Source organism: Amblyomma americanum, chromosome 8, assembly GCF_052857255.1.
Source record: "Amblyomma americanum isolate KBUSLIRL-KWMA chromosome 8, ASM5285725v1, whole genome shotgun sequence".
NCBI classification, from domain to species: domain Eukaryota; kingdom Metazoa; phylum Arthropoda; class Arachnida; order Ixodida; family Ixodidae; genus Amblyomma; species Amblyomma americanum.
In genome coordinates, this window is record NC_135504.1 from 96,481,084 (window position 1) to 96,507,934 (window position 26,851).

The following is a 26,851-nucleotide window of genomic DNA, read 5'->3' on the forward strand; positions in this document are numbered from 1 at the left end:
TATATATAACGACGGGAAATGCACAGCGAGAGAGTGCGTTGCACTTTAATGCCAGGCGTCACGGGCTGCGGCGCAGCCTAGTGCTCTCATGCAGTGGGCAGCGAAGATGTTCTATTCACGCCATCTCCGGCCCGAAATCCAGGCGCGGCAGTATTGAGTTTATTTCTTCAGGTATTATTGAGGCTTGAGACCAACATCGGCTTTTCAGGGTTGCTTGTTATGTATTGCTTTCACATTTAAAAAAAGACCGACGCAGCAAGCTTGTTTGTTTGCTGTTGCAAGCGCGATTATGGCAGTAGAAGAAAAAGAACACTTGTATTCACGTGCGTTCTAGCATACCGCCATTCTCCTCTCGCGCCAGCTCTGAGCACCGAGAAAGAGACGTTTGTAGCCGTGACGGTTCCTCTAGGTTGCGAAATAAGGCAGGTCAGTTTACGATGCGACGGTCAAGTTCGCAGAGCAAAGAGCGGAAGACCAACTCCAGCCAGTCATCGGCACCGCTGTCATTGTCATCATCTTCAACCGAAAGGTTCGAGACTCCCGAGTTGGAACTGGCGAGCCCCGGAGCCTATTACAGATTAGAAGATATCAGCTCCGCTGCCCAATACAGCGCAGCCTTAGTCCAAGCCGAAGGTTGTACCTTCCGCGAGGATCTGCAAGATGACGTCGAGCGCCAAGAACCCGTTGCTTCTCCAGATAGAGCCTATGGCAAGGGTCGCAGTGTGACCGACGCCTCGGAATGCCACTACGGCCTAAATGTTCCAGATGGAGACACGGAACTCGCAATGCAAAACGACAGTCTCAGATGCCAAGGAAGACAGCAGGTAAGCCCCCTGGAACTTGATGACGACTCTGTCGCCCCCACCGTTTCAAAGGCACTGGACTTAATCGATGAAGGAGCGGCGTCACCACTTTCAGTGCCACTCGCCCAAATCGAGACAATGGACGCAGCAGACTATAAGGACATACATGACGAAGTTACCGCTTCTTCGCGATCGGGTACACGGAGGAGCGTGAGAGCCTCCTCACCGAAAGGAAAAGACCCCCATTTGAGTCGTTTCAAAAAATGTGAGCTTCCCACCTGTACTGCACTCCTTGGCCAAAACATTAGGATGATCGGTCCGGAAAGTTCAAGGGCGGATTCATGTGGTCGCCAGTGTGAGGAATCCAGCAGTCCGCCCAAGCGCCGACTGACGCCGTTAGGGTGGAGACTGAGAAAGGGAGGGCTTACTGAGGATGAGACTTCGCCTACCGTTGCTTCAGACGAGGTCCATCCACAAGACAACGATGCCACTTCTTCGAAGAGTGGGCTAACTCCATGCAGCCCGCAGCAGCCTCCAGTTCAAGTAGAGACGGCCAGTTGTTCTCAGAGTCTGACACCGTCTCCGCCGCCAACCTCAACCGGGCATTCACCGAGGCGTTCGTGGACCTCAGTATTGACCAAGCACGCGAGAGGTCGCAAGATGCCGAATGCCACCACCTTGTTTGCCTTGCTGAAGCGAGCCTCGAATTCACCTTCTCGGGAGCAGCCGGTGCTCAAAAGCATCGGTCGCCTGAGTTCAGCGTCCGACATGGACTGGGCCTGCGAGGAACCACAGCCAGAGGCTCCATCCGTTGGGATTTCTGCCGCCCGTGTTGATCCCAACAAGGACAAGGATCGCAGTGACGTGTACTTTCACGCCGAGGGGGACGACACCAGCCTCCTCCAGGTTCAGCAGGTTCAACTGGCTGCGGATCCATACGAGGGTAAGCACTGCAGAATTGCGCAGGCAGCAGCAACTATTTTACTTTTTTTTGTACGAAATTACATTACTTCTTCGGACATCAGAACAAGGGACATAATCCGGTCACCTAATTGCATAATAAGTTTTTGCTAACTTCATCATGTGCCGATATTCTTTGTTGGAAAAAGGGCAGTTGCTCACTATTCTGCGAATTAATTGAAGTTTGCGAACGTCATCGCGAATCAGGCTCACGCTACACTTATGAGGCAGGCGCAGATTCAGAATATGGCTGACTCTGCGTAAGCATTTTTTCAGCACCCTTCTCGAATGAGGAATTTGTTAAGTAGAAGCGAAGTTTTTGTGCATGTTCGTTTGTTCAGATACTTGAGCAAACACACATCATACTACGTTCCTCCAACTGCCCAAGGAAGAAAATGGGTATAGCTTAGCTCAGCTAAGCCCGGTTATGCAAGTGAAAGCTTTGTTATGCCCGGTTATGCTGTGCTGCTAAGCTAGGTTAGACTCAACCTCTTTTTCCATCGCCGAAGCCGAAGTCTTGGCGGAAGCAGAAGCAACAGCGGCTGCATCCAAACCTCTGCGCGGCCTCCTTTCCGCATTCTTCAACCGCCTTTGACGTAGTCGACGCTCCAGTTCTTCGTCGGTCTCTGCCGCTAGCTTGACACGTTTAGCTTCCCTACCTCTAGCTAAATACTTAGCATGACTGGAAACGTCAGCCGGATGATCCGACTCAGCCAGACATCTACGAGAGCGTCCCAACGGCGTATATGGTCCCAGCCGACTCGCTTAGTCCATTTTATTTATGTATTCTTTCATACAAAATATTTACAGCGCCCGCACTGGGCATTGTTGTAAGGAGGAACATTATAAAATCAACAGACGAAATGTAGTAATTTAGGCAAATGAAGAAATATACTAAGAAAACCTGTGGAGTAAGGGAGGAATAATAATAATAATAATTGGTTTTGGGGGGAAAGGAAATGGCGCAGTATCTGTCTCATATATCGTTGGACACCTGAACCGCGCCGTAAGGAAAGGGATAAGGGAGGGGTGAAAGAAGAAAGGAAGAAAGAGGGGCCGTAGTGGAGGGCTCCGGAATAATTTCGACCACCTGGGGATCTTTAACGTGCACTGACATCGCACAGCACACGGGCGCCTTAGCGTTTTTCCTCCATAAAAACGCAGCCGCCGCGGTCGGGTTCGAACCCGGGAACTCCGGATCAAAAATGAAAAGAACGTTGCGAAAAGACAAAGACGCGTGCGACAGACGCGAAGAAAATAACATTTCTGAACACAGCGCTATTTCAGCAACACTGAAACTTTGGTAATGAACGAAAAAAGAAAAACTAGAACACAATTCTCTAGGAAAAGAATATTGCTGCACCGATATTACCAGTGATAATAACAGTCATTGTAACATATTATAGTCAGATTAAAACTTGGGTTTGCAAACGGTTGTAGAAAGATATGGGAAGGGCAGCACAAATTCGTGCAGGCAGACTGCTACAATCATGTATTGTTCGTTGGAAAGAGCTCTGTTTGACTGTGTTCATTCGGGAATTTTATCCGCGCACTTTTAGTGGGTCGTCGGTGCGGGTGGAAACGTGAATTAGATCATGTATGTATTTTTGTGTTGCAATACCAGTTTTACCATTAAGCGCATTGTAAAAGAGAGTCTCAAATATTTTCTCCTTTTTCAAGTAACGGCAACACCAACATGTCGCGCCAAGCAGAAGTGGTTTTTTTTCGAAATTAAAGTCACTAGAGAAACCTAGAGCCCTGTTTTTGCACGCGCTCCAGTTCCTCAATGTTCTGGTTTGTAGGCGGGTCCCAAGCTATGCAAGGATATTGAAGTAGAGGGCGTACCTTGGACGTGAATAAGGTCTCTTTGAGTGAAATCGGAGCATCCCTAAAGTTGCGTTGGAGGAAGTTTAATATGCGGCTGGCTCTAGCCGGTATATAATTGACATGTGTATTCTATGACAGGTCAAATGAAAAAGACCCCCAAATACTTATAAATTTTAACAGCAGGTATGTCTATGCTGCCAAGAAAATAGTCTGCTTGGAGAATTTTTTTCTTTTTCTTAAACCGGACGAAATTGTTTTTGGAGAGAATAAGCTCCTTATTCCATTTTTGTCACCAAGATAATACGGTGCTGATGTCATGTTGTAGAGTAGCTGCATTGCTTCCGAAGAAATGTTGCTGTAGATACAGCAGTCGTCGGCATAAAGCGCGATTTTACTTCAAATGTTGAAGTTTACTTGAGAAGCGAGTAACTGCAAGGCGGCAGTATATATGCATGCTAGAGCGGCTCCGTCTCCCTTTCAAGCGAACAGCAAGTCACGTGGTTAGTCACATGGACACAGTTGGCGAGGCGGCGCGTGGCGGCACCTGCGGCGAAGCACGTGGTACGTCACGTGGCTGACACACCTCCACTCCGCTACTTGAAGGCCAAATGTATCGCGCCGGTGACCTTGGCTCGAACAGGGTAGTAAAGCTTTCGCTTTAAAACACTTCAGTGTGGAATCAGCTGTACTTGATCTCCCTCGTTTTTATTCTGGGATCCGCTGTCTTTCATTGTTGCAGTGGTAAAATTGCTTTTGAAGAGATGATGCGCTCGCAAAGAATCCCAGTGATATGTAAGATTAGTTGCATTTGTCATGGGTATCTTTGTTTTGCCTAGAAGATACTTTTTGGTCGGAGTCATGTCACGCTCAGCACTCTACGAAGCAAACCTACATTGATTCTTCAGTCTATGGATATCCAAGAGCTTGAGGCATCGATCGCCAGGAGCATGTTTATGTGCAATTAATCTTTGAATATGTTGCTCTTGGTGATAACGCCAAACTGTTTTCGCACAAAAAAGATTTTCTTTTTGAAATATGCAAGGACGCGCCAAAAGTACTAGATTACTGATTATATAAATGAGACTCAATTATTCAGTTTCTCAACGGCCTGTGCACATCGAGTGTTTTCTTCTCGCAGTTCAAACTTCAAAACCGCCGAGGCTCCTACGTCTAAAGGAAAAATCATTCGCCACCCGTTTCGGAAAGTCCCTGAAAGCGATGCTCATTGCATCCGTCATGATACTGGCAGGCGTGCTCATCGGCGCCGCCGTGCTGGCGCAGTCTGTCGCCTTTGGGCAGATAAGATTGATGCGCCTCGCCGAAGACCTGAAGCAGTTCTGCACGGGTGGCGCCAAACCGGAAGAGGCAGGAGGCTGTGTTGCGGCCGTGGAGCAACTTTCACTTGCCATGGACTGGTCCGTTGACCCGTGCTCGAGCCTAGACCAGTTCGTGTGTGGACACTGGAGCAGGTGGAACTCACGACGACGCTCTTACAAACAGGTATTCATGTGGACAACTTTCCTTGTACTTGAAAAGCGAGCCAACAGTGTGTAGTACGATGCCCGCCCAGAAAATAGGGCTCTGTGCTTTTAAAAACGCGCAAGCCTTTATATTTAAGGTCTGAAACTGTAATGACCGACAATCATTTCTCTTTAGAAAGAAAGTTGACACTTAGTGCGGTCGAAGCGCCCTGACAAGCAGTGTTTTAGGGAGGTGCATTTTGAACGCATCAGGCTATGTTCCTTTAAGAAATGCCGGAATTGAATTTAAAGAACAAATTCCTCGTGGTATACTACCGATAATGCTTGCTATGTGCATGCGCCCACACTAAGGTTGCAAGAAAAGCAAGGGGCTCTGGAAGGTAAGACACAGGCACTCAGGGGCTGATTTATGGGTGGCTCTATGAGGAATTCGTCGAAAAGGGTTGGTGCGAGGGTCCAATTTGTGAAGAAAAATCTGCTTCATTATGTATCTCCTGAGTATAATTTCCTGCTTGGGGAGTTGGGAGTGCTTGATGAGTGCACAAAGCTCCGCCGAGACCATTCTTGCGTACCTTAAAAGATTGTAATTCAAGATACTGCGTATTTCGTCAGGAAATGTTGGTTACTGTACAGCCATATCAAGCTCCGCCCTATGCGATGCCAAATGATGGTAGGGGGCGTTTATCCATGCGGGACCAACAAGAGGGTGACCAACATGAGGGTGTAGAGTGCCGTCGGCCTACGTTGACCGAGGGATTCCTTTCAGAGGTATCACAATAACACTAATTTTACAGCGAAGTAGTTCCTCGTGTGTACTCGAAGCCACACACTACTTACGCTGAACGGCGCACGAGGGGCATGGTGGCAAGTAAGAAAGGGCGACAGGCTCTCCGACAGGTTGGTTAACAATGAACACTGCCCTCTACTTCACTACACGCATGTCATCTTCAGTTGTAATTTGTCGCACACTTTGAGCGGGAACATGGACCAACTCGCCTAGTGGTCTTGCATTTTTAGAGCAAAACCGAGAAACCATTAGCTTGACCTGTTCAATTTTCCTCTGGAGCTTAACATTTAAGCCCTAAATTGTTTTCTGTGAAAAAGTAATTTATTTCAAAGATTTTTGCGTGCACACAATTTTGCTCGTGCGGGCTGTCAAGATATTTTGTCCGATTGCTTCCCGATTGCTATGAATCCAAAATAATTAAGAAAGTTATGTTTCGAAAAGCTTTCTCTCAGTAAAAGTTAGTTACGACAATACGGGTTTTGAAAGGCGCAGTAGTGATTTCCATAGAATAAATGGTGCGGTATATTGTCAAAATTGGTGACTGCAGTCCGGAGATCAGAAAGGTTGCGAAAATGGTGTCTAAACAAAACTCTTTATTTGGCCTGACTTGCGCCCGCAATGGGCTGAATCAATCGGCGGCGGCGTAGCAACAAGCGTGCTCGGCGGTCGTCAAAAAGAATGCCCGCCGCTGTCGGCCGGGCTCAAATTAAAGCTGATAGACAACTTTCGAGATAAAGCGTGCAAAGTTGATAGAACATTCTGGAACAGCGTATAATCAGCCCTGCCTCTATGCGATCAATCGAGATAAATCTGGTCGCTTCTGGCATCCCAAACAAAGCGATAAAGCGGCGTGGCGGCAGCTTTGAAGAATGAAAAACACTACAAACATTCTCGGCAATATAATGAAACCATGGAGGCTGATGGACACGCCTACCTTGCCACAGGTTGTGAAAGGAAAAAGCATCGGCCTAGGGAAATTGACATGTCATTAAAGGTACTGGCGGAAATTCCTGTGATGAGCTCAGCACGTGCCTGGAAGTTTAAAGAAGCCCTTCTGCTCTCAGAGAAACGGCGGTGAAAGCGGACGCTTTGAAAACCACTGTACAGGTGGTGAACAAAAACAACTTTATTTGCCACGATAAAAAATATTCTTGAATACGTGAAGAAAGAAAAGGTTTGAGAAATATGTTTTGCAGAAGCACTGGCGTGGAGGACAGCTAAGTCTCCTCAACATACTTAGCTCACGGAAAGGTGTTGAAAGTGGGGCGTGCGCCTTCTTTCCGACGTTGCATTTTTCATAAATGTGTCGCTTGTTTTGGTAGGCTAATCTGTAACGTTTTCCTGCTTCGGCTAGAAAACATGTCAAGCGAACTGCGTAACTGTCATAGCCACCTTGGACATCGCGCGCAGAGCACCATCATGAGCTCTGCTGCAACTTGCGAAATCTGAAAGAATATCAGGCAACTATATGCTACTTAGGTAGTACATTTTATACTGAAAATGTACGATGTGGTCTGTATACATCTAGGAGAGCACGGCCAACTTGACAGCCAGCATCCATGAGACGTTCCAGCAAGTCCTGCGCAACCCGGACATGTACAGCCACGAAGAAGGGATCATGGCCGTCTTCTACAACAGCTGTCGCCCGTTCATCTTTAGGAGGGACGAGCGGATCGCGACGGCTGCAGATGTCATATCTGCATTGGGCCTCCGGCACATTGCGGTGACCACCAACGAGCCGCTGGTCATGGCGGCTCTTGTCGACTTCGTGGTGGGGTCCAGTTTGCGGTCAGGGATCTGCTCCATGATCAGCGTGTCTTCCAGGGCAGGGAAAGTCCACGTAAACATGGGACAGAGCCTGCGCTCCTCACTGGGTGATGCTCACATCGTTCCCTTCCTTCGTGAGGCACTCAATTACATGGGTCTCGGAAATGAAGCTCTGAACCCGCTTCTCTACGTCGACGTCGACGTTCACAGGTGAGGCAAACACACCTATGTGTCCGCGTGTAAGGGACGCACTGCGCTGTGAAAAAAACATGCTTGGTTTTATCGAAATTATTGCTCAAAGGTCGTCAATATTCAGTTTTGTCAGTGTTTTTAAATGCAATCGGTCGCTATGTGCCCTGATTTGTGCACAAAGCCTCCGCATGTGGCACAAGACATAGCAGAGTTCACAGTGCTAAGTTAGTGGGAGGTAATCTAGCGGGCAAATAAGAAAATAAGCAATGCACCCTGGCATTTTTCACACAAGCTATTTTTGTATTAGCGAGATAGTGTTTCCGTAGCTCTAAAATTGGTACAGTTTTCTAACTATGCAACATTTACGATGGCAAAAAGAACTTCAAATCAGTTACAGCTGTACCTGCCATCACGTATGCGGCAGTCGCTTGATTCTGCCGATAGATTCGAGGCTGACACCGAAAGTATTGAGCAACAATTTTTTGAGAAATTATTGCGCTTAATTACCAGAAAGAATGTGTTATCTTATTTATCAAGTTTTGTAAATTTTCCTACGTAGTTCAGATTAGAACGTAAACATTTTCATTTCATTTATTTCTTCTCCTAAAGGCCCGGAGGCATAAGGGGGAAGCAAAATCACGGTCAAAACAGAGAAAGAATAAATTGCCAAAAAAGAACAATAACAAAACAAAACAAAAAATCAGTATGTACCAGGTAAATGATCTTGTGACGCGTACACAATGCAAAGTAGAATGCGCGGGATCGAAACGTGTGTGTGTGTGTGTGTGTGTGTGTGTGTGTGTGTGTGTGTGTGTGTGTGTGTGTGTGTGTGTGTGTGTGTGTGTGTGTGTGTGTGTGTGTGTGTGTGTGTGTGTGTGTGTGTGTGTGTGTGTGTGTGTGTGTGTGTGTGTGTGTGTGTGTGTGTGTGTGTGTGTGTGTGTGTGTGTGTGTGTGTGTGTGTGTGTGTGTGTGTGTGTGTGTGTGTGTGTGTGTGTGTGTGTGTGTGTGTGTGTGTGTGTGTGTGTGTGTGTGTGTGTGTGTGTGTGTGTGTGTGTGTGTGTGTGTGTGTGTGTGTGTGTGTGTGTGTGTGTGTGTGTGTGTGTGTGTGTGTGTGTGTGTGTGTGTGTGTGTGTGTGTGTGTGTGTGTGTGTGTGTGTGTGTGTGTGTGTGTGTGTGTGTGTGTGTGTGTGTGTGTGTGTGTGTGTGTGTGTGTGTGTGTGTGTGTGTGTGTGTGTGTGTGTGTGTGTGTGTGTGTGTGTGTGTGTGTGTGTGTGTGTGTGTGTGTGTGTGTGTGTGTGTGTGTGTGTGTGTGTGTGTGTGTGTGTGTGTGTGTGTGTGTGTGTGTGTGTGTGTGTGTGTGTGTGTGTGTGTGTGTGTGTGTGTGTGTGTGTGTGTGTGTGTGTGTGTGTGTGTGTGTGTGTGTGTGTGTGTGTGTGTGTGTGTGTGTGTGTGTGTGTGTGTGTGTGTGTGTGTGTGTGTGTGTGTGTGTGTGTGTGTGTGTGTGTGTGTGTGTGTGTGTGTGTGTGTGTGTGTGTGTGTGTGTGTGTGTGTGTGTGTGTGTGTGTGTGTGTGTGTGTGTGTGTGTGTGTGTGTGTGTGTGTGTGTGTGTGTGTGTGTGTGTGTCGAGGTGAATGTGGCAGGAACTGTTTGCCCTCATGAAAAATAATCCTTTAGTTTTCCCGGAATGATTTGCTGTTAGTAACTGATGCGATGGTATTTGACATGCCATTCCATAGTGCGACCGCATCTGGAAAAAATGATGACTCTATTGCTAAGGTGCGACAGTTGATGCGTGCAATGCCATGGTCATGGCTTAGGCGGCTAGGCGTTCTGTGCGGGGGCTGTAGCTTTTCGTGTCTCGTGCATGGGTGATAATAGAAATGATGAAGGCAGAGGCGAGATATAATGCGGCGTGACTCGAACGATTGAATGACAAGGGAGTGTTTTAGCGCGGTGAAACTGGTTTTCCTTGAGTAGCAAGATGTTATAAATCCGATGGCGCGATTCTGTATGGCTTCAAGGTCAGCGGCGAGGTATGCTTGTGATGGGTGCCAAATGGATGACGCATGTTCTTGTTCTGGGCGAATTAATGTTGTATGTGCAAGTTTTTTTATGTCAGGGGATGCGGCTTTCAAGTTACGGCACAGGTATCCAAGTGTGCCAGAGGCTTCAGCGCAAATGTTTTGAACGTGTGTTACCCATGATAGCGATGGTGATAGATGGAGGCCAAGTGACCTGTACGATAATGGGCGGTCAATGGAAAATGAGCCAATACTGTATTGATGCTGATTCACGGCGCGTTTTCTGGTGAACGACATAGATTTGCATTTGTTAATGTTAAGAGAAGGGATTTATCGCACCAAGAGGAGAGTGTTTCAAGTGCGGACTGAAGCAAAGATGAATTGTTTGACGCCCTAATCACTCTGTATATAACGCAATCGTCAGCAAAATCTGTACTTCCGATTTGATATTCCAAGGGAGGCTTGAAAATAACCCTATGGTAGATTTCCGTTCCAGCCTTAGAAGCACACCGCTGTAACGATGAGCTTCGATGTCTCAGATTGGTGGCCCCGCATTTTTTCTTCTATATCGAAACTGGGCATCCGCAGGAGCCAGATCAGGGTGTTAAGGTGAGCTGAGAAAAAATTTCGGCCCCATTTTGTAAGTTTTCACCACTTCTAGACAGGCAGCTTGAGGGCATGCTTTGCCGGGTTGCGACATCACATTTCTTGCTGGAAGCATATCGAGGAATGCGCGACTTAGTTTCTTTGGTTTTTGAACTTACTGAGTGAGCAGCAAGCCGAAGCTAACTCGCGCAAGAGACTTCTACTCGAGTCGTGGCACATCCAACAAACAGGGAAGAATGTTAATCGCTCTCCGTGGACACCTCCCCCTTCTTACATCCATACTTTGCGGCCACTGACCCGGCAGTCCTCCACACGAGGGCTTAAAAAGCCAAGTGGCGCCTCCCCTGTAGTCACACCACGCAGAAGGGACCAAGCCGGTTCCGAAGCATCCTGTTTTTTTCTGAAAATTCACTACGTTGGCGTCACTCATCTTCCTACTAAATTAAATTTCCCAACCAGACGAACTTCTGTCAAATGTTTTCTTTTGAGTATTTTTTTAGAATCTTCACAGTTTCAGCATTAAATCCAGTGAAAAACAGCATGACTGGCACTAATGGATCTGCACCTCTCAGTGCCGTGGAAAGAGTGCTCAATCTGGAGCGGTTCGTGAACGTCACTGCCGGAGTCCTCGGGAGGCGAATCTTCTTCGGTGCCAGCTTTGAGGAAGCTCTCAACCGCGCTCTTCCCAACGGCGTTCCCGTCCACACGGCCGACACTGTGGTCTCCGCGAGGTCCCTGTCTGAAATGCGGGCAACCATGACTGCAGTGGCCGCAAAACCCCACACGGCATACGTCTACACCTCACTGGTCCTGGTCGCGCAGGTGAAGAATACATGCCTCTGTTGAGCCCTCCGGTTGTAAGTTGAGTCCCGCTTAGTGAATCGCAGCCAAGAGCGAGGTTCTCGAGTTGTCCTACAGGACAGTGTGCTGCTTTAGAGGAAGCTCTGCATCTTATTCGCAAACGCGGTTTCGCATGCCTTGTTTTGACGCGTTATTTCACATTTTCTCCGCTACTGAATGATCGTCAAAGAGCTTACCTCGATGTGACGCTCGAGTGGGAGTTACAATTACCGCGCACCGCCTTTGTGTCGGGATAAAATGAGTCGGTGAGTAAATCCATCTAGCGAGATATATGGGTCCGGAAAGTGGAAAAGTTTTCTAATACCAGCCCATGAATAGGCATAATCTCCCTCTCTCTTTTTCGCAAGTGTGTATTATTGTCTGCTTGTATTTCGTATCTCAAGTTCATTTTAAATTATATTTCCTTTCTTTAAAAAAGACAGAATCAATAACAGCAGTACCGTACTTTCACACCCTTATTTTCATGCTGCAACGAAACGAGGCAACGACCCGTGCACATCCCTATTCTCGCCTGCGTTGGGCAATATCTACTCTAAATTAGCAGAAAAAGGAAACCTTGAGCACGATCAATAAGGTGCGAAAAATAAAAATTCATGAGAAAGAAATACCCTGCGTTAGTATGGAACCTGAAAGCATATCTATGCATATAGACTAATCGTGCACCAATTTCTGCTTGTTTAACGAGGAGCCCATTGAAAAATCAACAATTGACACTAAATTCATTAAAAAATATTTCGGGTAGTGGTGGCCTGAAACCAATATGAATAAGTGCCATTCTTTATTGCTTATCTTCGCTTATAGACAGTTCCCAGGGACGTATCATACTTTTTTTTTCGGCACCAAAACAAATAGAAGCAGTAGATGATGTTACCAGTAACAAGAGTTAGCCTCTTAACAGCTTGATATGCCAAGCGCTACGTCACAAATAAGCACGTGTGCTACGAGGGGCGCCGAAGTGCTGTGCTCTGGATCGGCTCATTTCATCGCATATTTATTTTTGCATTTCGCCTCTACTCAGTTGCGGCCACCACTACTGAAATGCGATCCCGCGACCTTGGATTCTGCAGCAGAGAACCCTAGAAACCGTTCCTCCAGAACGGGTACAAATCGCTATGACAACGTAGTGCTTAAAACCTCAAGCGAAAAAAAAAAGAACTGCCGATGTGGTTTCCCAAAGTCCTGAAGACAATCTGCCGGACTGCAGAAGCGGGCTGTTCTGAACTCTACCCACCCGAAATCCTGGCGTCGTAGTCACACCTCTGACTCTGTCATTGTGGCGCTTTTGTCGCCCAGGTCATGAAGTACGCCTACGTCCTTCCCCACGGAGACGTCGTGAACGACCAGTATTACATCACGAAGACGTGCGTGGAAATAACGGGCAACCACTTCAAGGCCCTGTTCCCGCACTGGGTGACTTACACGCTGGTGGGACGGACAGAACTCGCCGAGTTCCATGTCATGAGGGAGTCACTGCGGCGAGCTTTCGCCCGCAGTCCCACCGCGATGGAGCTGCGGCTCAACGAGGCTGACTTAGATGATGTACCTGTTAAGATCATCGGTAAGCGCTCTTTTTTGTCCTGCGTCGCGAGCAGCTGTGATCGTACCTGACAGAATTATTCAAGCTGGTTGCGAGTAGTAATGTGATTTTACTGTTTTTTCTTAAATGGGGAAGACATAACAAAGACTAATATGCATGTCATAGTGACTGCGCCTGTAATCGCGTTATCAATAAGAGTGATGGATTCTTCTGAGGTACATATTATCCTTGAAATCTCTTCGGTCGTAGAATTTGTGGCTCACAAGGTGTGAAAGTAAAGTAAGATTAGCTGTTGCAATTTCGCAGTGTTAAGCGAGATTTCTTCCATATAAGCATACTACGCTACAGGTCAGCCTCGTTGTAGCCAAGTCGGAAGGTGTCCGCGATCCTTCCTTATCCCCGTTGACTTTTTGCGTTGCGACCCTGCAGCCGCTACTCTCGCATAAGGTGACAAACTTACGTTCCAAATTGTACTGGAGCGGAGGTTTGTAATGTTTGTTTATTCTCAAAGCCGCTTACGGCTTTACCATTTAGCTTGTGACAGAATATGCAGCCACATTTGCCTGGAGTGATAAAAGCCACCCGCCACTACTTGTACACTATTGGAGGTTGTTGTAGTGGTTTACGATACAATACGATATATTTTATTAACTCTCACAAGGTTACATCAGCAACAAGGAGAGAGGACGCAAGTAAAAAAGCTGCGTTGTTGCAGCTTGAGAGACACCCTGCGCCCTCTGCCGGGGTGTATAGCCCAGCAGCTGATCACATGACAACAGTGGAAGGGCGCACTCACAAACACACACACAAAAAAATAGTCACAAAGTATCTACATCTGACATTGGCGTAATATTACGCTTCTAATATCACTGGACGATATTTGACGAAAACTACTCCACATTTCTATGTACAGGAAACTCATTAACAATCACCCGAGATACAATGTTAGTAAAAGAAAGTACACGAAGCTATATATATATATATATATATATATATATATATATATATATATATATATATATATATATATATATATATATATATATATCTTCTAATCCTGAACTTTGTGCATTTAATTTACACTGTGAAGTCTCTTCAAGTATAATGTTATTTTGCAGAATATTTAGGTAATGTGATAAACTATATGTCAATGACTGCTTACCGTATGTGGTGCGGCAGAAAGGTACACACCATGACATTTTGTTCCGTGTATTGTAGGATGGGATCGAACGAGTTAGGTTGAGACTTGATAAAAGGAAATCATTATTAGTGGAAACAGCATTTTTATACATGGAGGTTAGCTTGAATGGGAATAACTCTGAGATTGTCATGATATTAAACTTCGCAAAGTAGGGACCCGTATGAGTACACCACGGTACATTAGCTATTAATCTAATTGCTCGTTTTTGAACAATTAGAATTTTCATTTGGTTTTGCTTGGTTGTTCTCCCCCATACGATGAGACAATAGGTTATATATGGCGATATAAATGCATTGTAAATTAATATTTTTATTTTGCGGCCGAGTGCGGCCGAGTGTGGCAGCGGTTCTGTTAATCGATCTCCACCGAGCCCGCGTACTACTGCCGCCGCTGCCGTGTTGTTTAGTTGTGGTTTTTTTGTGGACGCAAGTCACGTGAATAAAAGTTTTCATTTTGGAAGACTTTCGATGCCTTCCTGCCTGCTGAAGTCCCGTCACCGCCACGCGTCATCGTTCAGTACGCCTCCGATGTTTGTTGAGAGAACCATCAACAGGCGCACAGAAGGGCCGTGATGCGCGCGAGCGCGCGAAGATACGTTCACGAAACGGGCATGTAAGCCTCGCCAAAGCGCGCTTGTTTCTCTCGCGGCCATGACGTGTATTCAGCGTGAAGAAAACGACTGTGTTCCATTCGGCCAATTTTCTCCTCTTGAGAGATGTTCAGGAGTAAAATTGCGTGATAAGGCAATTGTTGTAGAATTGCGAAAAAATCCAAGAGCCAATTTAAATTGCTTCTTTTACAAATGGACCGATTGCCCACTCTGCTGCTGAAGAAAGAGCCGAGAAATCGAGATTTTTCGTCTAAGTGAGATAAATGAAAAACAATCCTTGGAGGAATTATGCCGTAGGTCAAAGGAAGAGACTATTTAGACATAATAAGAGCCAAATTGCTTCTTTTACAAATGGACAGATTCCCCACTGTGCTGCTGAAGAAAATGCCGAGAAATTGAGATTTTAAGCGGAAGAACTGGAAAACAAGTCTTGGAAGAATAATGCCGTGGGTCAAAGGAAGAGACCGTTTAGTAATAATTAACTCTGTTTTCTTTGCAGTAAGCAGGTATGTGCTGCTGCTAAATATGGTATGCGGCCGAAATTTCCGCGGGATTACACATTTGGTCGTTTTACTCGGAAAACAAACGCGCAGGCCGGCCAAAACACCTATGTGAACAGTGTGTTGTGAAAAATGGACCCGCCTGATCAAAGGTTAACGCAAAACCCTTTGAAACGGACTCATGCTGGTCTATACAAGAAATCTGATCGTTACACAGCGTCAGCTGTTTGGCGGCCGTGCCTGGCTTGCGCGTCGCTGTAGCCGTCAGCGTAAACGGTGGGTGCGTTAATGACATCCACCGGTTAAAGCACCCACCGATTGGTTAAAGCACCCATCGTTAATGACATGCACGCATGGGGTGGATGTCATTAACGCACCCACCGGCCATTAACGCACTCACCTTATGTTACGCTCAACCTGAGTCGCACAAGCCTATGGGTGGCTCTGTTTGGAACAGCCAGTGCAAGGATGCCTGCCAGTGCAAGGATGCATCACTTCACCACTACACCCGCTTTCGCTGAATCACGCGTTATGTAGGCGTAACCGTCCTGTGAGTTTTTTTCCAGTTACTTCCACACCGTGGACGACAGCATTATTGTTTCGTTGTCAAGTGTCGTAGATGTGCTCAGAGCTGCGTGAAGGTTCTCCGCTACATGGTGTTTCTTCGCGTGTGGTCCAACTGCTTTGATTGCGCCCTCCTTCTCGTCCCCGGAAATTGTCGTCAACTCCAGTTGCCACCGCTCGCACAAATATTGGCCCTGAGAAAACAGTGCCACGCAGATACCGCCAAGCCCGCTAAACGTGCTGCTCATTGGCCAAATCATGTGACCACGCCGCGAGAACGAAAACTGCACTGTACACGGCTCCTGATAAGTGTGGTGAGCTTAGCGCAGGTCATTTAGAGGGAGGGGGTCGAGAACATAGATACTGATGCAACACAACAGTGCTGTGCGGATTCTTTGGGCCTCAAATACCGTGAAAATAACAAAATCACCATAGAAACCCTCGTATGGCAGCATAACGCAGCGATCAATCAGCCCATAGCGATCAGTGCGCTATTGTTACAGGGCTGCTTACATAAGTTGAGAGAAACGCTATGCCGTCGTCGTAATGCAGGCTCGCTGAAGAATCATCTGGATAACAGCACCGCACGGGCCTCCATTCAGAAGGGAATTGTTTTTTTTTTAATTGTGTGTGGTGCTAGACCGAGTGTGTTATGTGCGGTAATGTCAGTTCGCCGCGTCGAATGGGTTCAAAAGAATTGAGCACCGTTGGATATCAATGTACTGAGGACAAAATTGACGGCAGGGTTCGCTTGAGGTTTGTTAGAGCCCGCTGGAGCAAGATTTAAGTTTGTAAAATCAAAGCATACATTTTGACGCCTTCTATTGCAGCTTCGAATGGTAATAACCACTCCTAAGTAACTTTAAAACAAAGCCTGTTGCTAGCTTTAGGTTCTCCGGTGCGCGGTTCTTTCGTGTGAAACTTAGCTAATGTATCTGCAATCTATCTAAAAGGCGTGCCAAAGTAGTTTGAAAATAGAATAGCACGCAGGGCTTAAGACTCATTTTACACCTGCCCTCAGAAAACGAACTTCCCAGGCGCTGTTAACTCAGTCTTAAATTGCTAGTGTAGTCTTCAGTACCACGCTGAGTGTTTATTTCTTTAAATAATGTACTTTAATTAATGCTGTAATTTATTGAGGTGGTAGTCATTCATTGTGAAAAACAGCGCGGGAAGAAGGGACGTACATAAGCAGAAACGCAACACAAGCGCTGTCTTTGTTTTCGCGTGTCCCGTCTTCCCGCGCTGTTTTTCAGTGTATTTAATGAACAGCATGAAAGTTTTATCATCGGTTGAGCGCGTTATCACTTTCTTTTCCGAAGCCTGTGTGTGTGTTTAGCAGCCAAGGCTCACGGTGGCTCATAAAGGTAAAACTACCCAACTTTCTGCCCAGGTGAGCGCAACGTATCGTCCTGGCCTCCCACCGCTCCGGCGGGAATCGCGCCCAACGACTACAACCACCATTTCCTCCTAAATGTCGTCAGAGCGAGCCGGGATGCCATCGACACCGACTACGAGGAAGATGCCGTCGAGCGCCTCCTTGCCGGGGAGATCGTGATCGGAGTAGTCAACCACCAGATGGAGGTGCTCGTGCCGGCCAACTTCCTCGCGGCGGACATGGCGTACGCCTCTTCCGGACCAGCAGTGAACTTCCCAGCGGTCGGCGTATGGTTCATGACCGAGTGGCTCAGGGCAGCTGTTCTGAAGAAAGAGTTGAGTGGCGGTGCCTCGTTATCCCGGGAAATCTCGGCAGCAAGATCGAATGTGCACAAGGAAGTCCAGAGCAGCCGAGAGAATGGAGGATGCATCCCCGTCCGCGCGCGAGTAGAGAACAGCATCGAAGAGGTCGTTGACCCACAGGAGCTGGACCTGGTGGACGTAGTGGACGACAGAGCGGAGTGCACCAGACAGGAAGCGTCCAAAGTTCTCGAGAGGAATGTATCTGCCATAGAAGCAAAATTTCTCTTCTTTGTGAACTGGGCTTTGGACGTGGCTTTCCTGGCTGTGGAGACCCATCGCCTAGAACTAGATCCGTGGTGGGGGTGGTGGAGGGACGACCGCAGGATCAGACAACTGTTCCTTATGCGCTTCTGCCAAACGCTGTGCGGTGATGAGGCCGATTTGGACACATGCAGGTACCACGCCCTCCGGTCTCAAGTGCTCGCCCGGGCGTTCCACTGCGACAGGCTGCCCGTGACGAACTGCTAGTCGCTTTTAGCACCTCCGGTGTTAAGGCACAAGTTAGGAAAATTCGTTTCACATACTGCATTCAGTGTAATTTTTTTCAGGTTTCACTACCCTTATGTGCAACTGCTGCTGTCAGCTTTGGAACTTCTATTATCTCATTGAGCCGATTATTGGTAAAGAATCAATCCCCTGCATTAATGTCGACAAGTGCTCAATTGGGATTGCCATGTTATGGGCTGTCTAAGAAATGAAGCAACGTCTCTGAGATTTGTCTCCATACACTATATTTGAGCTGTCGCTCAGATCTGCATTGTTTTGGCCATCTGTAGTCTAATGTAAAGAGAACACATGGTAAAGCTTTTGCTTTATAACTTAAAATTACTCGCAGTCTTTATTAGGTATCTTATTGTGTCGTTGTGGTAGACCAGCACTGAATGACATGCGTCTTTTGCATACGTTATTAGTTTGCTGAATCAGTTCGTACGGCCGAGATTATCGACAGCCATCGTCTACAACGCGGTGTTCACAGCGACTTGCAACTTAATCAGTATGTAATGGATTTTTCACTGTTATGTGCGAGCATAATTGAAATATGAATGGGACAACTAGACGTCTTCATTTTGCTTCTTCGAATGCAGGGCCTGCTTCACTACGTATAATAATGTTCGTTCTATTTAAACCCTGAGAGGCAATACGCCTTCAGTTAACTGCTCTTGCTTGATGTTTTTTGTATTAGTGATATTTTCTATCATTTCTTAACGGTCATCCCATTGATTATTACAAATAATATTCCGAAGAAGTTAGTCTGACACCATCGAGACGGCCAAAAAAGACAAGCCTCACTTACACAAAAGATTACGAGCTCAATCTGGAGAAGCAACTCGGTCATCACTCCTTTTCACAAAAGACAACCATACCCAACAATTCTGGACAAAGCATCTTTGAGCAGGAAACCATTTATGGATGTAATTTTCTAAAAAAATGTGAGATTTCTTTATAACGATATATCTACAGACGGCTACAGAACTCTAACAGGGAGCACCGCATTCCGAGATCGCATTCCGCGCGTTCTCTGCCCCATCTGCTTTTCGTTCAGGGGTCGCTTCGCCAGCGTGATGTGCCCGTCTTCAGTCGTACCAACGACCAAGACGTTCATGACTAGCTCTCGTCTTACGACTGCCTCAGCAAACAATAAGTGGGACTAAGTGCTCAAGCTCAACGACGTCATCTTCTTACGAGAGTCTCGCAACTGTGGTATGACATTTACAATGCCAACGTGTCGGCTTGGGAACCCTTCAAGGTACGTTTTGCGAATGTCTTCTGTCTCCGTGCCATCCGCAAGCTTTCAGTCAAACACCTCTGCTTACAAGAATATTGTAATGAACATTAGACTTCAAGACATTTGATTTTACGTACGGAATTTGTCATAAAAGGCGCTGTTTTGTCAAGAAGGCGATGTCGTTACAAGGTTACATGACCGCGGCGCGAAAATTTTAAAGTGAGAAGCAAAGCGAGGAGGGCGCAACCAGGAAAGCTGAAGACAAGCAAGTTTGGATCTCATCTTGGTGGCTTCGGGAACTGCGACGCCCCCACGTCAGTGTGCAGCTCTTTGTCGTTGAGTTTGGACATGCGTCAGGCAGTCAAGTGAACATGGAGGTTTGCTGTCCTAATGCTATAGCATTGTACTCATATGGGGATTTTAGTGTCTCTATAATCAGCGCCAAGCTTGGGCCACTTAATATTCACTCCCCGCTAGAATGTTCTACATGCGGTGTAGCAGTGGTGAAGCACGTGTGGCTAGCAGGAGTGCTTTCACGTTCCTTTTGGCATTACTTTGTGAAGGTGTCTATGGCATTGAGTGAACTGTCTGCTTTGTGGTAAGTGATCTACAGGAAAATCTCATTGCCCTCAGGATCATGTTAGCAGTTCTTGCGTGTTTGATGTGCGCAATGTGTCCCACGAAGTGCCATATGTGGTGTCTAGGCATCTGTGCTGGTAGAATGACACCTGAATTATATTTTTCAAGGGGTTAAAAGTTGTTTTAATGATGTTTCTTATGTGGTAGGCTCAGACCTTTTTCTCGTTTTAATTCTTCCCTGTGTGCCGGCGGAGGCTTCAAAGGTCTTGGTCCACGGCAAGATCAGCCCTGCATGAATATAAGAGGAGGGGCAGAGATGGAAGAAAACAATGAAGCTCCAACAAAGCACAACCTTTTTTTGTGTCTCAGCCGGCCTTATTTTGTTCTCATCATTAGCCAGGGTATCAAATTCCACAAATTAAGTTAACGCAGAACCTTTTATCACCGACTGGTTTTTATCTCAGTTCTTTGCAGTGGGTTGATGACACGCCGGCAGCAGTGGAATTTTATTTTGACCACAGCTTCCCATCTCATGCAAAACACATGCCCCCAAATATTTTAAATGGTCTCTCTGATCACACTCAGGAATACCCCAATCATACGGTGCTTTCTTTCGATGCCTCCGTCAGCTGCCAAAATGCTGCAGATGGCATCTTTTCGAAGAATTTGGCACGAAACTATTCTGTCCCGAATAATTTCGACCACCTGGGGATCTTTAACGTGCACTGACATTCCGGAGCCCTCCACTACGGCGCCTATTACTTCCTTTCTTCTTTCACTCCCTCCTTTATCCCTTTCCTTACGGCGCGGTTCAGGTGTCCAACGATATATGAGACAGATACTGCGCCATTTCCTTTCCCCCAAAAAAAAAACAATTATTAAACTATTCTGTCCGCATCCCAGTGTTTATTCTTATTTTCTTTGCGAAATTTTTGGCTCTTGGAATGGCCCCGCACAAACTTTCATGTAATGTGTCTCACGTTATTCTCTCCGATTTTTTGTCAGTTTTGGTCTCCCTTGAATGTTGGCAAAAATATTTTTTGAGCTGTTTACTTCGATTATTTGTCTAATGCACTTTGAAGGAGGTCCGTTTTGTCTGGTTCCCTGGCCATGCAGGTATTCATTCAAATGAGGTGGCGGATTACTTAGCAAGATTGGCTCTTGACGGGTTAGTGACACATCCCGTCCCGAATTTCATCCTGCTGGCATTTTCTAGGTCTCAGTGGTTAAAGCACATATTAGCTAGGTTACGGTATCACTTACTAAATAACACTAATTATCAGCCCGTCTTTACCTTTAAGGAAATAACACAACTTTACCAATCTGAACATTCAATCTTTCCCAAGCCATGCAAGGACCTCACTAAGACAGAGGAACACATTCTCCTCCGTCTCTTCACCAAAACTCTGCTGTGCCCGGCAGTTCTGAAATTCTTTGATCCCGCTTGCACGGGAAAATGCCCACACTGTGAGGAGAAGTCCTCGGATATCTACCACATGGTGTGGGCATGCCAGTCAACCCCGAACCTAGACCGCAAACCCAACCCCACCCCGGAGGACTGGGAGGCAGCCCTGCTCAACTGCTCCGACATAACGAGCCAAAAGGCCCTAGTCGTCCGAGCCCGAGCAGCCCTGGAGGCCAATGGGCTCCTATAACGAGGAGCCCACCTAGTGTTTGTAAGGAAGGGTCCCTTCAGGGCCCTCTCATACTTCCTCCATATATATTCCTAATAAAGTTTTCTCTCTCTCTCTCTCTCCTAACTGGTATGACTTGAGAGCTATGGACGTAGCAGCTGGGTGCAGCAACTGTAGTTATCGGGTGTAGGGGTTGGGTAGCGGAGTGGGTGCGTGAGGTGCAGGGGTGCAGTGCAAGGTAAGTGTGAGCCACGCACGGTCGCTTATCCACCCATCAGGCGTGAAAGTCGAAGCGAGGGAGGAGGGAACGGAAGGAGGGAGGGAACTTGTGACTTCACGAGTGCAGTCATTGTGTTTAGACCGATCATCGGTTAGCACTCAGGACACTCAGCCCGGCGTGTTGTCATGGCGTTATTGGTGTCGTCACTCAATTCTTCCCAATAGGCGTGACGCGTTTTCAGGACGTCATATGAAAGGACAGCGATGCCGCAAATGCGGGAACCATAGCCTTGAAAGCGAGCGGCAAACATCTGATTTCTTAATTATCTCTAATGTGCGCTTATCCTGGAACAGCAATGTTTTCATAAAACTAATAGCATATCCAGCCCAAAACCATGTCACGATATCTCTGACTGATAGTTTTACCCCTGGCGCAGCTAGCAAAGCGCTCTTCTTCACTAGGTCTTAGTGCTGACTTCGAATAAAGTTTTTCTCCTCATCCTCCAAAGCATAGTTAGCTAAAAGAGCTCTAGCACTGAAATCACTGCGTACTCTTAGCACCCTGACCGTCCTTTTTCATTCAAACTTCATCTATAAGTTCAGACAGCTAATAACTGTAGCAAGCTGAGGTCCAGTTGTTTTCGCCTATGTCTTTTCTTCACTAAATATATTAAAGCGCATACATAGCAGCTATAATTTAAGAGTACGTAGTGTTGGGCAAGTTGCAATGGATTCATATTGTGGACCAGCGCAAACCGGACAACGGAAAGAGACGACACAGCGCCCGTGTCGTTTTCTCTTTCCTAGTTCCGTTGTCCGTTTTGCGCTGGTCCACAATATTCATCACGGCTTCTCAGCAGCTTTCCGCCTCTTCACTTGTTGTTCTTGCATTCTTGCCAGTCTGCAATAAGCCATTTCAGTCTGGAAACAGTGTCTGGAAAACATATTCACTGATATTTACCTACTGCAAATTCCACAGGATCATACGCTTGCAAAGGCATAATAGTCGTTCTTACAAGCTGAGATCAGAAAAACTGGATAATGCAGAATATAGTAAATTGTAATGCTTTAATTTTGGAACAGTAACACACTTTATTTATTCATAACAAATCATTTTAAATCTTATCCTGTCACTGCAAAGAACGCGATGCTTTCATCATCATTTATTTTACCCTTAATGTCCTCATTAACGCATTACATAAGGGGAAATATACATAAAGGGCAATATTAAGCAACTTAATATCTCTGAAAGTAGACAACTGCTGTATGGAAATAGTTTAGTGATGACTGCTTTAAGTGCGAGAGCCCACATTCAACTGATTCTGCCTGAAGAGGGTTCACCAGTGACAGTGCCCATAGGAAATGCATGGGAACTTTCAGAAGCTGTGGCGTGTCTAAAAATATATCGATTTTCATTAGGTTTGTGGTAGCGTTTTCTTCTTTAGTGAATGAAGGAAATGTTGTGGACAGATATTATTTTTAAGCTTCATTTTGTTACAAATCAGAGGTAAATATCCAGAAAAATTGCACTTTTAGATATGTTGGTCTTTCACGTGATCTCGTGAAAAAACTAAGTCACATATTAGAATTTTGTGCGCAGCATTTCCTCCCTTTTTCTTTCTTGACTGTCAAGCTGCAATTTTCATTCATACAGAGTTTAGTGTTTCCATTTTGCAGGCTCTGAAAGTTGTGTATGCCTTTTCAGCGGGGATTTGAAATTCGCGCCAAATTTAACGCGCGACATGGCTCCATCTGGCATCAGTATATTTCGTCGCTACTACACTCTACTACCAACCTCTTGGTTGTCTGTGTTCGTGCGCGCAGGATCTTACTCAGAACTTGGAAGGACTAGAGCTCTTTTCTTTTTTCTTGCTTGGGCTGAATTCGGAAAGGATTTTTGCTTTTCTTTTTTTTACTGGAGCTCTTGGTGCCGAAAGAAAGTGGGATGCAAGGCCACTCCCAAAAGCTCCCCCTTTCCCCTCCCGGCAGCCACACAATAAGGCATTGTTAGTGCCAAAACACAGGAATGAGGCTCCCTATTCAGGACAGTGTGGGAGAACAGAATTGTTCCTTGCCCAGCGCAGGGGCGCAGTAACCCAGGTGTCGATACAAGTCAAGGATTCAGCTACAAATATTCCTCATAGGAGGCCCTCGAGCAAATAGCGGCGCTTACATGAACCCAACATGCCTGGTTGTTGAGTTATCGGGCCGAAAACCGCTACTGGGTTCATGTAAACGCGCGCCGAATCGGGAGTCGACGGGTCGGGTCCAGTAAACTCCGCCGCAGGGGTAGGTGACTCAACTCGACCCTGTCCCGATGTGCTTGTAAACGCTGTCGAGTCGAAAAGCAGGGTTATTGAGAGAGGAGAGGATAAATGCGAACTTGGTTTTCACGTGCGCCGTCGCGCCTCCGATACGATGGCGCGCGCCTCAATATTGGAGGCTATATTGCTTGCTCGACGCTTGGTGTCGCTACAGTTGAACCGGTCTCGAATCGCTAAAATCGAGTTCATGTAAACAAGCACTGGTTAAGTTGAATTAACCATGCTCAACCCGGCCCCGAATCGACCCGACGCTATTGGGTTCATGTAAATAGGGCTAATGACGTCGACTGACTGTCATGACGTAGCGATTGACCTCCTTTTACTGAGGTACTTGCGAATCACCTGCGATTTGACGCTATACTCGCGGACAAGCATCTGTGGCAGTGCAACAGCCTACATCAAGGTGAGAAAGGACCGTTCCTTCCTTTTCCTGCTCAGCCTCTGCTGCACTGCAACTGCGACGTCATGAGAACCGATCGAACCCAACGTTCGCCTCTGGCTCCAAGCTAGTGAAACCAGAATGTGTCGGATCGGCATCGAAACATCGGTTTTCTAGCGAATCTTTGGTCGAGTGTCGCTCTTTTCCCCCAATTCTTCCCCCGACCAGTCATATCTCTGCCAGAATGTTCGCATTATCAGTGCAGGTGCTGTCCGCTGTACGCGGGTAAGCGTGGGTGCACCTTGTCTGCAGAAATGAGCTCGCGGATTTCCGAGCCCCCACTCCAGAATAGACATCTCCGTGGTGCAAATAAAGTGATGTCAAACGTCCTTGGCCTGGCTGGCGATATCATCCAGTTTTGCTTCTGAACCGGTTTTGCATGTGTCAAGCATTCACCAACGGTCTTCATTTTCCCGATTAGATACGCCTTGGTATGCGCCACACGTAGTCACACCTCCTGCACTACGCTTCCAAAAGTCGCATATTTCAATAAAAAAAACACTCGGAAGGAACGCTATATAAATACTTATGTAAAATATATAATATATAAAAGTATATAATATATAAAATATATAAAAACCATAAAAAAGCAGGGCGCATAATCAGACTTTCCCAGAAACTATAGTAGGTGTGGAATTTTCGCTTTCAAACCCGTGACGTCATGACAATTCAGGTGCGCTGCCATTTTTGTGTACAGAAAGAGCCCACGCGGTTGGCGTGGTTTCAGCGCCCATCTTTTCTTCTATTAAACTGCAATTTTTATCATTTCTCAAAATAAACCACTAATAGCAACTTTGTCCACAATAGTTGGAAGCCGCTTGTGCAGCGACGAAATTTGCGTTCAGTCACCACGAACAGCAACAGGACGATCTCAGTGCTTTTGCAAACCACACATCTCACCTTTTTTAGTCGCCGCGGTGGCTGAGTGGTTACGGCGCTCGGCTGCCGGCCCGAAAGACGCGGGTTCGATACCGGCCGCGGCGGTCGAATTTCGATGGAGGCGAAAACCTAGAGGCCCGTGTACTGTGCGAAGTCAGTGCACGTTAAAGAACCCCAGGTGGTCGAAATTTCCGGAGCCCTTCACTACGGCGTCTCTCATAGCCTGAGTCGCTTTGGGACGTTCAACCCCCATAAACCAAACCAAACATTTCACCTTTTACCCGAGTTTGATTTGTTCCGTTGTGAAATATGAGCAGTGGACAGGAAACAAAGTATTTCAGCAGTAATTTAGTTACTGAAGTGACTATCGCCCATATATAAACTGAAGAATTCGGCGACGCCGATAGCAAGAAACGTGCTCGGTGGTCATGGAAGAGGAACCTTCAAGATAAGGCGCTAAAAACAACTGCAACCACCCAGAATAATGTTGAAATAGTTGCGCCTGGCTGCAATCCTTCCAGATAACGCTGATCGCATCTCGAATAACAGTGATATTCCCGCGCGCCAACGGTTTTGAACTCGAACAAACAAGTAGTACAACAGTTTCGCGACATTACTTCTGTCAAAGAAGTATCGGCTGGATGCTTAAACAAAGAGTACAGTCAAGAACAGCAAAGACAATGCAAAATAAACACTGTAAAGCGCAAACAACGAGAGCGCAAAAAGCTTTTCACTGAGGTCGTCCAATCGGCGTCCACACTCGTACACGGTCACCTGGCTTCTATCGCGAGTGGTGATGGAGGTATACGCGGAATACGGAATAGCTGGCCGAATTGCCGAAGGGGAGGTGTTCCCAAGGTGTGTCAGAAGATGACTCACACTTATCTGTTCCGGCTAGGCGAAACCAGCACTGCTTCTAAATACAGGCTGTATACCCCACCCTACCATTGTAAATGTATATTCGCAGAAAATATGCGAGGGAGCTTAGGGGGGACCCAAACCGCAAAACGTACTTTTCCTGGTGGCAGCTGTGTGGTGGGTTACTGGAAAAAGGTCCATTCTATGACCACCACTTATTGAGACGGGTTATTCTTTTGTGCTTCCGTCTCCCAGCTTTGGCAGGATATACACAGAAAGTTCTCGGCCCTACTTTTTGTTCAAGGAAGAACTAGTACTTTCGTGGCGCGGTCAAGGAGCTGTCGAGGTAGGATTTACAGACCGTGAGCGGAAATAGAAGTTCGCTCCATTTGGTGCTACTTAAGTGCTGCCATCTATCGACAGAAAAATTTCAAATCTGAGTTGCCTCGTAGCTGGTGAGCCCTCTTAAGGGCATTCACAGAGCGTTGTTGGTGTCATATGAACTCCTGAAAAGTGCAGTTGCAAAAAGTGTAAAGACATTATTCATCTTGTTTGTTTCTTTGTTTCTTTGTTTGTTTGTTTGTTTGTTTTGTAAGAATACTGAACGTAAAAGCGCAAAAAACACAAGGACACAGACTAAGGCAGACAACACGAGCGTGTTGTCTGCCTTAGTCTGTGTCCTTGTGTTTTTTGCGCTTTTACGTTCAGAATGGAAAACCAACTCGCCCAAATGCAG

The 26,851-nt window shown here is 46.5% G+C and overlaps 1 protein-coding gene across 1 annotated transcript; it reads left to right on the forward strand.

The window, feature by feature from the left end:
• The first annotated feature begins 340 nt into the window (after nucleotides 1-340).
• Nucleotides 341-17,925, forward strand: LOC144102631 (uncharacterized). Its single transcript, XM_077635851.1, has 6 exons — nucleotides 341-1,746; nucleotides 4,729-5,090; nucleotides 7,387-7,835; nucleotides 11,017-11,266; nucleotides 12,599-12,863; nucleotides 17,111-17,925. Exons 1-6 carry the CDS (start codon nucleotides 438-440, stop codon nucleotides 17,923-17,925), a joined length of 3,450 nt encoding a protein of 1,149 aa, XP_077491977.1. The 5' UTR covers nucleotides 341-437.
• Nucleotides 17,926-26,851: the final 8,926 nt, after the last annotated feature.